Genomic DNA, 14,126 nt, shown 5'->3' with positions numbered 1-14,126 from the left:
TAACACGCAGTGCAAGTGTTATTTTAAGCGCCAAAACTTCTATGAAATGATGACGTATAAATAACAATTGCACTAGTTGCACTGCGTATGCAGTCAAGCTAACATGTAGATACAGGGTCAACCAAAAAACCAACGAAAAACGCGAGCGCAGCGAGCGCGAAATTTTTTGTTAACAATATCGCAAGGCCGGGTACCGATCTTCACCTAGGCCTAAAAGTCCGAAGTGCTCCAGTGAGGCGAACTTTCATGCGAAGTCAAAGCCGTGCTTCAGGCTTCAGGATAAGTAGTTGAGCACAGACTTCAACCATTGTCCATTGTATTAAAAAGCGAGACCACAGGCCGAGCATGGCGCAGCGAGGCCAAAGGCTAACCTAGAAGTAGAGGACATGTGGAACACAAACCAATGGTAATTTGAGGTAAAAAGTGAGGCTAAGTTCGAGCATTCGTATGAAAAACTGTACTGGAGACACTTTTAAGGGTTTTTTCTTCGTTTTAATCAATAGTCAGCTGTTCAGCCTCGCAAAATATTAACTATTGAGAAAATCAACCTTGCGGCACTAGTTGAGCGTAGCCTTTAGCCTCGCTTAAAATTTGCCATTAGAGGTAGATAGGAAAATGACTGAATAAGTGAGTGAATAAGAGCGAAAAAGACATCGTTCGACTCGGGCCGAGCTGATACTCGGACAACTGCTACGTACGACAGTGCTATCTCATTCACTCCGATACAATTAGACAGTGTGCGCGTTATAGGTGTTGACAGCCTCTTAAAACTGCGTCGACCGTCCAATGGCGCCCTCATTAGTGGAATTGTGTTTTATAATAAACCAATTAATTTCCGTACCTACATGTAGGTAGTACTGTACATGAATCAGTATAAGCAGGTATTAATATTGTTGTCCTACTTATTCCCCAACTTTTGGTCTTTGTCCGAAGTACCATTTCGTAAGTTTCGGCCCGGCCGAAAGGTTCGGCCGTTTTTTGGCCGAAACCGAAACTACAGCCGAAACATGATTTTTTGGCCGAAACTGGCCGAAACCGAAACCGAACCTTCGGTCGGACACTATCCAAAATACATCTCTAATTGGGGGGATGGGATGAATCACTTCTTGAACTCTTGTGACAAATACCACATGAAAGATAATACCGCCGCCGCCGCTCGGATGCATTCCTTGTTTATTGTCCAAGTGTGTCCGATAAGCTTACACCTGGTCGGTCATTTATCGTTGTTTTGGTAAACACCATTATATTAGTAACAATAGAGAACTTAAAATGTATTATAGTACTTACTTTCTAATCTGCCGTAGAAACCACGATGTTTTAAAGAACTTGTAGATATTTGTCACAAACTATTTGTAATACAATACATATTAGTTAGTGATGACTGTTTCAACCGCCTTGTTTTATATTAAAACGAAAAAAATGAACCTTAACATCATCGTTAGTAGGTAATTGCCTAAGATACAATACAACGATCACCAAATATTATGACATAAATGTACAGTGGGAGAAAATCCTAGTTGCCTTACCCCTCATACAAAACAAAATATTATTATACATACTACGGTTTGGTTACTACAAAATGTGGCTTACCATCATCCAAACAGTAATCGGTTGTAAAATGGTACAATACCAAACAGCTTCAACATGAAATAAGCTTTAAAACCAGCCAATAAAGTTTATTTTAGCCTGCTACGGAAACATTAGTAGTTATTACAAGTAGCGCCAGGCCACGGTGACCCATACCTTGAGCCATGTCAATAACTTCTGAAATATATATATTTTTTGTATTTTTTAAATATGGATTTTTCTGTTTGCTTGCAACGCATATGTATCTAGAATTTCAGTATATTAACTATATTGCACTGATAGTAAACCAAACTTGAATATTCTAGACCTGTTTTCATTAAAAAATACGATTTTATATTTTTTTTACCTAATATACCTTATAGAATTGGTTGTTAGCTTATATGATACTTACGTTATTACATCAAATTACGTTTCGTTTAAGTTTAAATCACAATTTATTCAAGACTCACATGTGAGTCACTGGCCCTGCGGAACTGTTTGAGCATGACCCATACGCTGAGTCGCTGGCCCTGAATGGGTTAATCCGTCTTTGGCGTTGGACCTGCGGTGCGGATATATCGGTCATTGGCGTCCAAAAGGTTTAAGGCGCGTGCACACAGACTGCGTGTGAGTGACGTGCGCGTGCGGCGTTGTAGTATACAGATCTTTATGAGAGATGGCACACCGCTTGCGTGACGTGTACGTGTGTGGCTCCAACATTTTACGCAAGCCGGCGTGTGCGTGACGTGTACGTGCTCGCGCGGCGTTGTAATATACAGATCCTTATGAGAGACGGCACACCGCTTGCGTGACGTGTGCGTGTGCGGCTCCAACATTATAGCATTTATAGCGCACGTCACGCACACGCAAGCCGGTGTGCACGGGCCTTTAACCTTTCGTATGCCTTGTCCCGACGTATCACACAATTGTGTACGGGTCAAATCTTGCAAGTTAGAGACCCACTTCCCGACTTCTAATGAAGCTGAAAATTGCATAAATGAGTAAGTCTGGTGACAATGACGACCGGACTGGTCTAGTGGATAGTGACCCTGTCTGCTAAGCCGATGGTCCTGGGTTCGAATCCCAGTAAGGGCATTTATTTGTGTGATGAACACTAATATTTGTTCCTGAGTCATGGTTGTTTTCTATGTATATAAGTATGTATTTATCTATACAAGTATGTATATCGTCGCCTAGTACCCATAGTACAAGCTTTGCTTAGTTTGGGGCTAGGTTTGATCTGTGTAAGATGTCCCCTAATATTTAAAAAAAAAAAAATGCAACATTATGGTACCATCGAGCTGATCTGATGTGGAGACAGGAGGTGGCCATGGAAACTCGGATAAAACAACGCAACCTAATTGTGGGGTTTTTACTTTTTAGAATTGTCTCGATGAGTATTAGTTGCCTGTGGAAAGAATAGTACAGTCTGGGATGCGACACTCCTCCCTTCGGGCAAACTGCTCCGTTTGGCTCAGCATTGCTCCGAGCAATTATTAGGGTTGACACAACTTGACGTCCCTTTGCGTGCACGACCACAGATAATATAATGGCTTGAATTTTGACAACCCTAATTAGCCGAAAGGGATAGTGCCATATATTAGAAAGGGACAGCATGATTCGACCCTGAACCGCTGTCAAACTTCGGTTTTGTAGGAAGTTTCCTTTCTGTAAATCTGTACGGTAGTACTATTATTTATTCTGTGGTACAGTCAGCGATACAAGTTTGTATTAAAAATAAAACAATTGTCAAATCTTTTTGTTTACATTGTTTTGTAATGGCTTCCTAGTCTATTCGTAGTAGTATTGCAATAATGAATACAGCTTCGATGATTTATTTGAAGGCAAGGTTCATTTCTAGAAAGTACAATCTAATTTAAACCTTAAATCGGAAATGTTGAAATTCTATTGACGCGTATGTGGTCGATAAATCGTACTATGCATGGAAAAGGGTTATTAGTAGTTTTTGAGTTTATCGCGAACATACAGACATACGCGGCGGGGGACTTTGTTTTGTAATGTGTAAGATAACACTTCTCGCCATATTTGAGAGCAGACTCAGGTTCGCAAAAATAACGTCATTTTAAATGTTTTTTTTTTAATGAAAATGTTAAACAGGAAAATGTTAAATACATACGTATCCGTTCTGTGTAACGCAGCGAAGGCCGATGTGGGGCCGATTTTTGAATTAGGAGCGCTCGATTTCGTCACTCTAGTGGTAATTTTTGAAATACGAGCGATAGAAATTGTGAATCGAGTGGTATTCACCACTCGTTTTCAATTCTATTAGTACAGTGGTTCCTAACCTTTTCAGTCCGGCCACCCCTATGACTAACTAGGGAACCTGATTTTACCCCTCCTTCCAATGGTAATAAAAAATAAAACGTGTACGTTTGGTGTATTGTTATATTAGGTTAGCTTATTACCCCTGTAAAATACCAGTTTTACCCCCACGGGGGTAATTACCCCCAGTTTAGTTATTATTGAATGAAATACACGATACCGAGCGGTAGAAATTCAAAAATCGCTCCCCTGCCCGAAACGCCGAGTGGCCGTTATTCAGGGTGGGTCTATCGATACTATGCACTATTCATATGCATGCATTAGGCAAAAAAAGTCGGTTATTCAGTGTTTACTCTCAATCCTCGTTTACTTCTTTGGTATAAGTTAGTTATTTTCTCTGTAAATTACATATTTTGCAAGAATGGTTTCTCTCCCATGTTGGTATAAATGATGGATAATAACAACTTGTTAACTCGTCCCGCTAGAATGGCGTCTTCTCTTCCTTGTGTGCGCCCGCTCGTGGTCCCTTAAATGGCGCGTTGTTGCAAAGTGTTTTTTACATTTTCCACATGGAAAAAGTTTTTCATCTATGTGAATCGGTTCATGTCTTTTTAAACTATTATTATCTTTGAACTCTTTTTTACATACTTCGCACGAATATTGCTTTATTTCAGTGTGAACGAGCTGATGTTTGTTCAGGTTATTCAGTTGCGCAAATTCTTTTTTACATATTTCGCATGAATATGGTTTCTCGCCTGTGTGAATTCTTTCGTGGGCTTTCAAAGAGCTCCACTGCCCAAATCTTTTGTTACACGTATGGCACACGTGTGGCTTTTCCCCGGTGTGGGTTCTTAGGTGTACTTTCAAACCGTTGGAATACGAGAACTGTTTATGGCATATGTTGCAGGCGTATGGCCTCTCCCCTGTGTGTGTTCGCTTGTGTATTACTAACTTGTTCGCTTTCTTGAACTCTTTGTTACATACGTCACACAGGTGAGGCCCGGGTTGCCTTTTTATTCGTTTCTTTGTAGAAGTTTCACCGTTTTCTTTTGTTTTCTGTCGTCGCTCGGGAGACTCATTCGCAGCGGAATCATCACGCGCTAGACAAACAAAACTGATTTACACTAACATAACAAATACCTACTGATGCAAAGCATGATGCAAATTTGGAGTTGTTTCCTTATATGTTGGCTGGTAGAATTGCCTTGAACTGTTGCCTGCCTTAACTGACCTTAGTGTCTGTGTTATTCTTAAACGTCTGTCAACTCTAACAAACAGTTGATAATCGTTAGTCATTACCTATCGGTCATTTCGTCATAGGGACAATATTTAACACAGGTTTATAACAAACTGCTAAGTTTTATGGTAAGAATCGAATAGCAAGAAAAAATAACCATGTGAATTTTGGTAAAAGAAGGGATAATTTACCTTCGGATTGAGTGCGGGCCTGCTTTCTCCGCCTGCTCCCCTGTGTGTGGTGAACGAAATTCACACCAGGGCTTGTATCCATTCCAATGAACTTCACACCAGGGCTTGAATCCGGTCTCACGACGTGCTTCACACCAGGGCTTATATCCGGACCAACGACCTTCACACCAGAGCTTGTATCTGGTCCAATGACCTTCACACCAGGGCTTGTATCCAGTCCACCTTGCTCCACAGGTCCCTCCAGCTCCAATCCCTCTCCCGCGTCGTCTATGCGCTCAACTTTAATCTGATAGACGACGTCTGGCGATATCTCCTGCTTTAAGTCCCCCTGATCGATCAGCTCTTGCTTGACGCGAACTGTGGCGATCTCCGGTTTGGCTTCTCTGGCGTACGCTGAAATAAAACACCAACGAATAAATTATAAATAATATCAGGGGACAATCTTACATCATCCATCCATGACAAGCCATCGCCATTGTGTGTGTGTAGGTAGCATAGGTTGACCGGAACACCATGGGGAGCTACCGCAGATGTACTCCGGACTACAGGCCTCAGCTTGGTTTTCTCTGCTGGGGAATACTGGGAAGGTAGATGTTCAATTGCGGAAAGCCATGCGCTGCATATCTGGAACCATACAGTCGACCCCAATCCAGTGGCTACCAACACTGAGCCACATACCCCCACCACACCTCAGAAGACAGCAAGCCCTGCTCAGCGAAGCCACCAAAATCTCTAAAAATCCAGAACTGCCAGCCTATCCTGAATTAATGTGTCCTCCCAGACAACGCCTAAAATCCCGCCACCCGTCTTACTCAACGGCACACCGACTAATGAAGGATAACTTCAACATCGGAGATAAATGGATGGAGGAATGGAATTCCAACCTGCCTACAGCCTACAGCGAATACAATCCCACTGAAAGGCCCAAAGGCTTCTCGGCCCCAAGACGGGAATGGTGCCAGCTTAATAGACTTCGCACAGGGCACGGTCGATCTGGCGATTTTATGTTTCGGTATGGGTGGAAAAACTCACCGGAATGCGATTGCGGAGCGCCTATACAATCTATTAGTGTCCGACCGAAGGTTCGGTTTCGGTTTCGGTTTCGGCCAGTTTCGGCCAAAAAATCATGTTTCGGCTGTAGTTTCGGTTTCGGCCAAAAAACGGCCGAACCTTTCGGCCGGGCCGAAACTTACGAAATGGTACTTCGGACAAAGACCAAAAGTTGGGGAATAAGTAGGACAACAATATTAATACCTGCATATACTGATTCATGTACAGTACTACCTACATGTAGGTACGGAAATTAATTGGTTTATTATAAAACACAATTCCACTAATGAGGGCGCCATTGGACGGTCGACGCAGTTTTAAGAGGCTGTCAACACCTATAACGCGCACACTGTCTAATTGTATCGGAGTGAATGAGATAGCACTGTCGTACGTAGCAGTTGTCCGAGTATCAGCTCGGCCCGAGTCGAACGATGTCTTTTTCGCTCTTATTCACTCACTTATTCAGTCATTTTCCTATCTACCTCTAATGGCAAATTTTAAGCGAGGCTAAAGGCTACGCTCAACTAGTGCCGCAAGGTTGATTTTCTCAATAGTTAATATTTTGCGAGGCTGAACAGCTGACTATTGATTAAAACGAAGAAAAAACCCTTAAAAGTGTCTCCAGTACAGTTTTTCATACGAATGCTCGAACTTAGCCTCACTTTTTACCTCAAATTACCATTGGTTTGTGTTCCACATGTCCTCTACTTCTAGGTTAGCCTTTGGCCTCGCTGCGCCATGCTCGGCCTGTGGTCTCGCTTTTTAATACAATGGACAATGGTTGAAGTCAACTACTTAACCGGTGTGCTCAACTACTTATCCTGAAGCCTGAAGCACGGCTTTGACTTCGCATGAAAGTTCGCCTCACTGGAGCACTTCGGACTTTTAGGCCTAGGTGAAGATCGGTACCCGGCCTTGCGATATTGTTAACAAAAAATTTCGCGCTCGCTGCGCTCGCGTTTTTCGTTGGTTTTTTGGTTGACCCTGTATCTACATGTTAGCTTGACTGCATACGCAGTGCAACTAGTGCAATTGTTATTTATACGTCATCATTTCATAGAAGTTTTGGCGCTTAAAATAACACTTGCACTGCGTGTTATCAAAATCGTTGCAGAATTATCTTGGTTTAACTCTAGTAATTTTCTTAAAAAACTGCTTAACTAACATCAATTTCAAGGACATTGGGTGTTGACAGCGTCATAATATGTGTGTAAAAGCGGTTATATGACATTTTTTCAACGATTTTAACAAGTCGACAAAAGTTTCGGTTTCGGTTTCGGTTTCGGCCGAAACTAGAGCCAAAGCCGAACATTCGGTTTCGGTTTCGGTTTCGGCAAAAAAACATGTTTCGGTCGGACACTACAATCTATCCACCATATAATTCACGAGTGCCCAAAACGAATGTACCCTGGTGACCCTCTGGACTTAATAGCGTTTAGTGATAACGCAGCCCAATGGGTGAAGAACCTAGACATTAATTTGTAAATAAAACTGTGGAACGACTCATAATGAATGCCATACGAATAAATAAATAAATCGCCCTTGTATACAGGGGGCAATGGTATGCAATGGCGGACGACTGGCCATCAGTTTTCTATCGTAGTGAGCCATCGGGAAGTTGTCGGATTCTTTGACACTTCAAATCGCCATGGCAGTGAGTTGGCATGGCCCATCGATAGCCACTGGTACTGGGGCCTAAAGACCACACTTTTGATATTGGTGACATAGTTATATAAAATTTTGCTCTACCTTGATACTGGTTAAATTGTCCCAATGGACAGAAGGAACTCACAGAAGTCATTTTATTAAAAATAATAAAAACCGGCCAAGTGCGCGTCGGACTCGCGCACGAAGGGTTCCGTACCATTACGCAAAAACCGACAAAAAAAATCACGTTTGTTGTATGGGAGCCTCACTTATATATCTATTTTATTTTGTTTTTAGTATTTGTTGTTATAGCGGCAACAGAAATACATCATCTGCGAAAATTTCAACTGTTCTACTATTTATTTTTATTTATTTATTTTTAAACTTTATTGCACATACAAAAAGTACAACAGGCGGACTTAATGCCGTTATAGGCATAGGCACTATCACAGTTCATGAGTTACAGCCTGGTGACAGACAGACGGACAGCGGAGTCTTAGTAATAGGGTCCCGTTTTTACGCTTTGGGTAATAAATGACTTACCACAGAGTTCATCACCTGATGGCTGTAGGGTTTCTGATCCTGCCGTTAGCTCCTTGACTTGAAGGTTGTTCTGCGGGCTAGTTAGCGAGACATCTGAGCCCTCGCCGGCCGAGCATTGGGGCTCCTCCTTTATATACATCACCACCTCTATATGCTCCACGAGAACTCGGCCATTGACAGCTGTGACAATGAGTTGCCATTATTTATTTATTATAGTTAGCAACACAATTCATAACATAACTATTAAATAAAATAAAAAACTCTGCGCATTATGCCAAACAAATACATTTTATAGCAAAAATACCTTAATCAATCAATCAATCAATCAATAATTTTATTTCGTCATCGTAGGTGTAAGGTGATAGGGTGTTTTTTCAATGCAGCAGCTATGATGTACCTTTACGGCTTACGATATTTAAAATATAGCTAAGTAATACAATTATTTACAATTAAAATATGAGTTACAAACTGGAAAAATAGATTTAAAAATTATAAATGTCAACTGACCTTAACATAATATACCTCCCTACTAACTAGTAATAAAAACTTACAAAGTTCTCAGTTTAATATTCAATTAAAATTAGAAATAATTACGTAATAATTTAAATGTCACTATCTCATTACATACTGCTATCACACAAAAAGTCGTGAACATTATAATAACATTTTTCCGAAAGAAATTTGCGCAATAACCTTTTAAATTTCTTTGGACTAGTACTTTTGAAGTCAGATGGTAGTTTATTGTACAGCTTTGGGCCCATTGTTACAATGTTGTTGCGCATAAGGCTAGTTTGACAAGCTTCTAGGTGAACACCAGGGTTCCTAGGACGTAAATTGAAACCTTGTGGGGGCTCTCTACTTTGGAAAAGACCAGGATTTGAGTTAAATAATGTCCTTACCTTACATCATTTTGGATAAGAGATTTTGCAAACTGCTGGATCTATTTTTATCAAACAGCTAAGAACCATTGCAAGGAATCTCACTTTGACCATAAATAGAGTAATATAAGTAAAGAAAGAGTGGTAACTCCATATATCAGTTTTCTACCATGTCATGTAGCGGAATTTATCAGTACTGCTAGTTGATAATAGATGTCTCGGTGAATGAAAACTCAATAATTTTCAGCTAATATTATAACCGGAAGTCTATTTTCAGGGTTCCCCACAACTGGCATAATATTGTTTGTCAGAAATACACTTTGCATAACATGTATCGCAGAAACACTTTTAGTCAAATGATAATTTTGCATAACTATTACTTGGCATTACTATTACTATGCATACAATACATTTTGCAGAAGATTACTTTCGCCGACTTTAGTTTAGCATAATTTTATGTACCATAATCATCCTGCAGCATACTCTTATTATGGCATAGTGATGTTTTCTGCGATTAGCAGAAAAGTGGGTTAAGTAAGAACCGCGACCCCAACAAAATTAAACCTGTGCCAGAAAAGAAGGTTATATTAGGTTGGAACTGCGGCCTCATACAAAAACGAACGGCTGCAAGCAAAATAGGTTAGGTTAGGTTAGAACTACGACGTCATACAAAAACGAACGGCTGCGAGCAAAATAGGTTAGGTTAGGTTAGAACTACGACCTCATACAAAAACGAACAGCTGCGAGCAAAGTAGGTTAGATTAGAACTGCGACCTCAACAAAAACGAACACATTCCAGAAAAATTGATAAGGTTAGAGCATTACATTACGATAGGTACCTATCATTAGATTATAAAATTTATTTCAACATCTTTTTACCTGACAGACTTTATAGTTACTGATTATTGGGAACACCCAAATATTCCGAAATATGTTTTTCCGACTTTCATAACCTCGATTTTCATAATCACGATTTTTTATACGTACGAAATATCGAAATCACGACTTTGAAAACCACGAAAGAAGAAAATCACGACTGCGCTATTTCCGAATACTTAAAATCCGATTGTCATATGAACGAAAGCTTAAAGTTCCGATTTTTAAAAAATCCGAATTTGTCTATTCCGAAAAATCATTGACCGATCGGAAATAAAATAATTCGGAATTCAGAAATTCGATCTACTGTAAACTCGGAATAATGAAATTCGTGATTTTCAAAACGGAAGTAATTAAATGGTCAGCCGTTTTTAAAATTGATCTGCAAAAAAAATGCATTTAAATCATTTGGACATGCTAGAACTGCTACCTTTACAGAAACCAACTGCTACTAGAAAAGTGGGTTAGGATAGAACTGCAACCTTCACAGAAGCCAACTGCTACTAGAAAAGTGGCTTAGGTTAGAACTGCGACCTTTACGGAAACCAACTGCTACTAGAAAAGTGGGTTAAGTTAGGTTAGAACTGTGACCTTCACAGAAACCAACTCCTACTAGAAAAATGGGTTAGGTTAGGTTAGAACTGCGACCTTCACAGAAACCAACTGCTTGGTAGCCGTTGGTTTCTGGTGAAAAGTGGGTTAGGTTAGGTTAGAACTGCGTCCTTTACAGAAACCAACTGCTACTAGAAAAGTGGGTTAGGTTAGGTTAGAACTGCGACCATCACAGAAGACAACTGCTACTAGAAAAGTAGGTTAGGTTAGAACTGCGACCTTTACAGAAACCAACTGCTACTAGCGAAGTGGGTTAGGTTAGGTTAGAACTGCGACCTTCACAGAAACCAACTGCTACTAGAAAAGTGGGTTAGGTTAGAACTGCGATCTTTACAGAAACCAACTTCTACTAGAAAAGTGGGTTAGGTGAGGTTAGAACTGCGACCTTCACAGAAACCAACTGCTACTAGAAAAGTGGGTTAGGTTAGGTTAGAACTGCGACCTTTACAGAAACCAACTGCTACTAGAAAAGTGGGTTAGGTTAGGTTAGAACTGCGACCTTCACAGAAGCCAACTGCTACTAGAAAAGTGGCTTAAGTTAGAACTGCGACCTTTACGGAAACCAACTGCTACTAGAAAAGTGGGTTAAGTTAGGTTAGAACTGCGACCTTCACAGAAACCAACTCCTACTAGAAAAGTGGGTTAGGTTAGGTTAGAACTGTGACCTTCACAGAAGCCAACTGCTACTAGAAAAGTAGGTTAGGTTAGGTGAGAAGTGCGACCTTTACAGAAACCAACTGCTACTAGAAAAGTGGGTTAGGTTAGAACTGCGACCTTCACAGAAACCAACTGCAACTAGAAAAGTGGGTTAGGTTAGAACTGCGACATTCACAGAAACCAACTGCTACTAGAAAAGTGGGTTAGGTTAGGTTAGAACTGCGACCTTTACAGAAACCAACTGCTACTAGAAAAGTAGGTGTAGATTAGGTTAGAACTGCGACCCCTACAGTAAATAACTGTTTTTTAAAAATTAGGTTTAGGTTACGTTAGAACTGCTACCCCCCGTAGAAACGTAGGTACCTTTATTTTTTAACAAAAAATTCGGAATATCGTTATTCGGAATTTAAAAAATAGGAATCACGTCCAATCGTAATTCAAAATTTCGGAATTATGACAATTCGGAATTCGTGATATCAAAAATCGTAAATGTTAAATTCGGTGTTTCTCCATATCGGAATTGTTATATTCGGAATTATGTGGTTCGGAATTTAAAAAATCGTCGGTTTTACTATTCGGAAATATAAAACTTCGTGATTTTCATCGTTCGGTAATTACGACAATCGGAATTTTGATGGGTCGAGCATTTAAAAATAGGAATAATAAAATTCGATATTTTAAAATTCGGCATAAAATATTTCGGAATTATGTAGTGTACCCCTGATTATTTTACCGTATAAGCCGACGTAACACACTATAAAAACTAGCAAACAGCAATTCCATCATAACTCTATCCGTCTGTATAGACTGATTATATAACTTCTAAAGTGATTTTGGTATGCACATAGTTTGAGACCCGTGGAAGGACAGAGGGTAGTTTTATTAAATCTTTAACACCATTCCTCGTTGACGAAGACTCAACTTGAAAACTTTATGCCACCTAAATATTATGCAATACATTTATCTGCGAAAACAATATTCGTTTAAAAGACTATTATGAACATCAACAGTATGCCAAAACATGGTTCTGGATTTTAAAACTCTGCGAAGTGTTTATATGCTAAATGATATATGCGAAAGGTAATTCTGCCAAACGACATTTCTGCCAAGTAACATTATGCAATACAAAAATATGTCAAAAAACTTTCTGCAACACATTAGTAAACCATCTGGTGTCAAGTAGGGGTACTAATAGTTCCACTACTTGACTTTAGATGTCGACGACTATATAATAACGCTTGTTTTGGTAAGAAAATGGATGTATGGAGTTACCACTCTTTCTTTACTTATATTACTCTATGCTTTGACGTAAAACAAAATCGCATCGGACACTACTGACTAGGCCAGATCGGTCTTCACAATATGAAAAAATAAATCAAAATCAAATCATTGTTTTGAGGACAGTTTACATTGAGCCTGAGAGCGTTTTCACATTGTCCGATCCGGCAGCAGACAGCAGTAATATATATTATGTGTTTACCCATATTTATTTATTCATTTAACAAATCTACATGGCAAAAGCAAAACATTGGCGCCCAATAAAGGCGGACTTCATGCCACATCTTTCACCTCTCTATCGGCTGCGTCATGGGGTCATCCGACATCCGATATCGGATTGGCACTTCCAATAATTTTTGTTTATGTGCATATATCTATAATTGTGTAAGCATGTTTGCTGTAGTGTGTCGCTGAAGCGGGGAGACCCGCCCCAGTAAACGACGCGACCAGACATTGTAGATCCTACATCCGCAATGTGACAACGCTCTGACTGGCGACTACTTACCCTGGTCGGGCTCAAGACCAGGCTCCGTCTTGATGCGATGCTCCGGCGACATTCCGCCACGTCTCCCTTCTATTCGTCACTATCGTAAGTCGCGAGTAAACTAAATAAATGTTATATCTATGCCAATGTATGAAACTTAAGAAATTATTTTTCATGAAACATATTGAAAATAAAATTTTGCAGGGCGCTTATTATACGACGCTTGGCAGTCTTCGGATTGTCACTGTCACTGTCAAGTGTCAAATCCAGGTCAAGTCAATGGTCAGAGGGCCTACAGCCCCCTCCAGACTATGCGCGTGAATCGCGGGTGAAGCCGCGATTCGCGCACGAGTGTGGAGGAGGCTTACCGCAAACCACGTTCGACGTGTTACTCCCTGTCACACTTACGTACGAATTAACAAGTGCGATAGAGAGGCAACACGTCGAACGTGGTTCGCGGTAGGCCCTCAGATGAGTGGAGATGTCACAGATAAGAAAGAAAATAGTAGGCATTCATAATAGTACAAAAGACCACGGCCGTGATTTGGTCTCATTTTCTTTTTCTCGCTTTCATTCATAGGTGCGTCCTTAACGGATGTACGGCGAATGGCAGTTCAGACGGGATGATCAGAAAATTTATTAGCGTCAGTCTAAAAGCCGTAACAGACTACCGCACCGCACTGCGACCTTGGTGCGCTGTACCCATAAATGAGAGCGAGAAAGAAATATCTCTTTCTCGCTTTCACGTTACAGCTTTAATCTAGCGCGCGCGTGCTTTTTTTTTTATAATTACACAGTTTGGTCGACACAGTGACTAGCGACTG

The 14,126-nt window shown here is 40.5% G+C and overlaps 1 protein-coding gene across 1 annotated transcript; it reads right to left on the bottom strand.

Moving 5' to 3' along the window:
* Positions 1–4,120: 4,120 nt before the first annotated feature.
* On the bottom strand, positions 4,121–13,516 carry LOC134803102 (zinc finger protein 184-like). Its single transcript, XM_063775812.1, has 4 exons — positions 13,324–13,516; positions 8,518–8,697; positions 5,278–5,670; positions 4,121–4,949 (listed from the first exon to the last, which is right to left on the bottom strand). The coding sequence occupies exons 1-4, from the start codon at positions 13,373–13,375 to the stop codon at positions 4,318–4,320; spliced, it is 1,257 nt and encodes a 418-aa protein (XP_063631882.1). The 5' UTR covers positions 13,376–13,516; the 3' UTR covers positions 4,121–4,317.
* Between the last annotated feature and the right edge of the window lie 610 nt (positions 13,517–14,126).

The sequence above is a fragment of the Cydia splendana genome, chromosome 26 (assembly GCF_910591565.1).
Source record: "Cydia splendana chromosome 26, ilCydSple1.2, whole genome shotgun sequence".
Classification (NCBI taxonomy): Eukaryota; Metazoa; Arthropoda; class Insecta; order Lepidoptera; family Tortricidae; genus Cydia; species Cydia splendana.
The sequence above is the reverse complement of the archived record's forward strand: the minus strand, read 5'-3'. Positions and strand labels throughout refer to the sequence as shown.

What these genes read in the sequence shown, in the direction of transcription:
- LOC134803102 (XM_063775812.1), bottom strand. Translation starts at nt 13,375, where the DNA reads ATGTCGCCGGAGCATCGCATCAAGACGGAGCCTGGTCTTGAGCCCGAC. An exon ending in ATCAGGTGATGAACTCTGTG is followed by an intron (nt 5,671 to 8,517) that starts GTAAGTCATTTA and finishes GTTTTATTTCAG; the next exon opens with CGTACGCCAGAGAAGCCAAA. An exon ending in GGCCCGCACTCAATCCGAAG is followed by an intron (nt 4,950 to 5,277) that starts GTAAATTATCCC and finishes TTGTTTGTCTAG; the next exon opens with CGCGTGATGATTCCGCTGCG.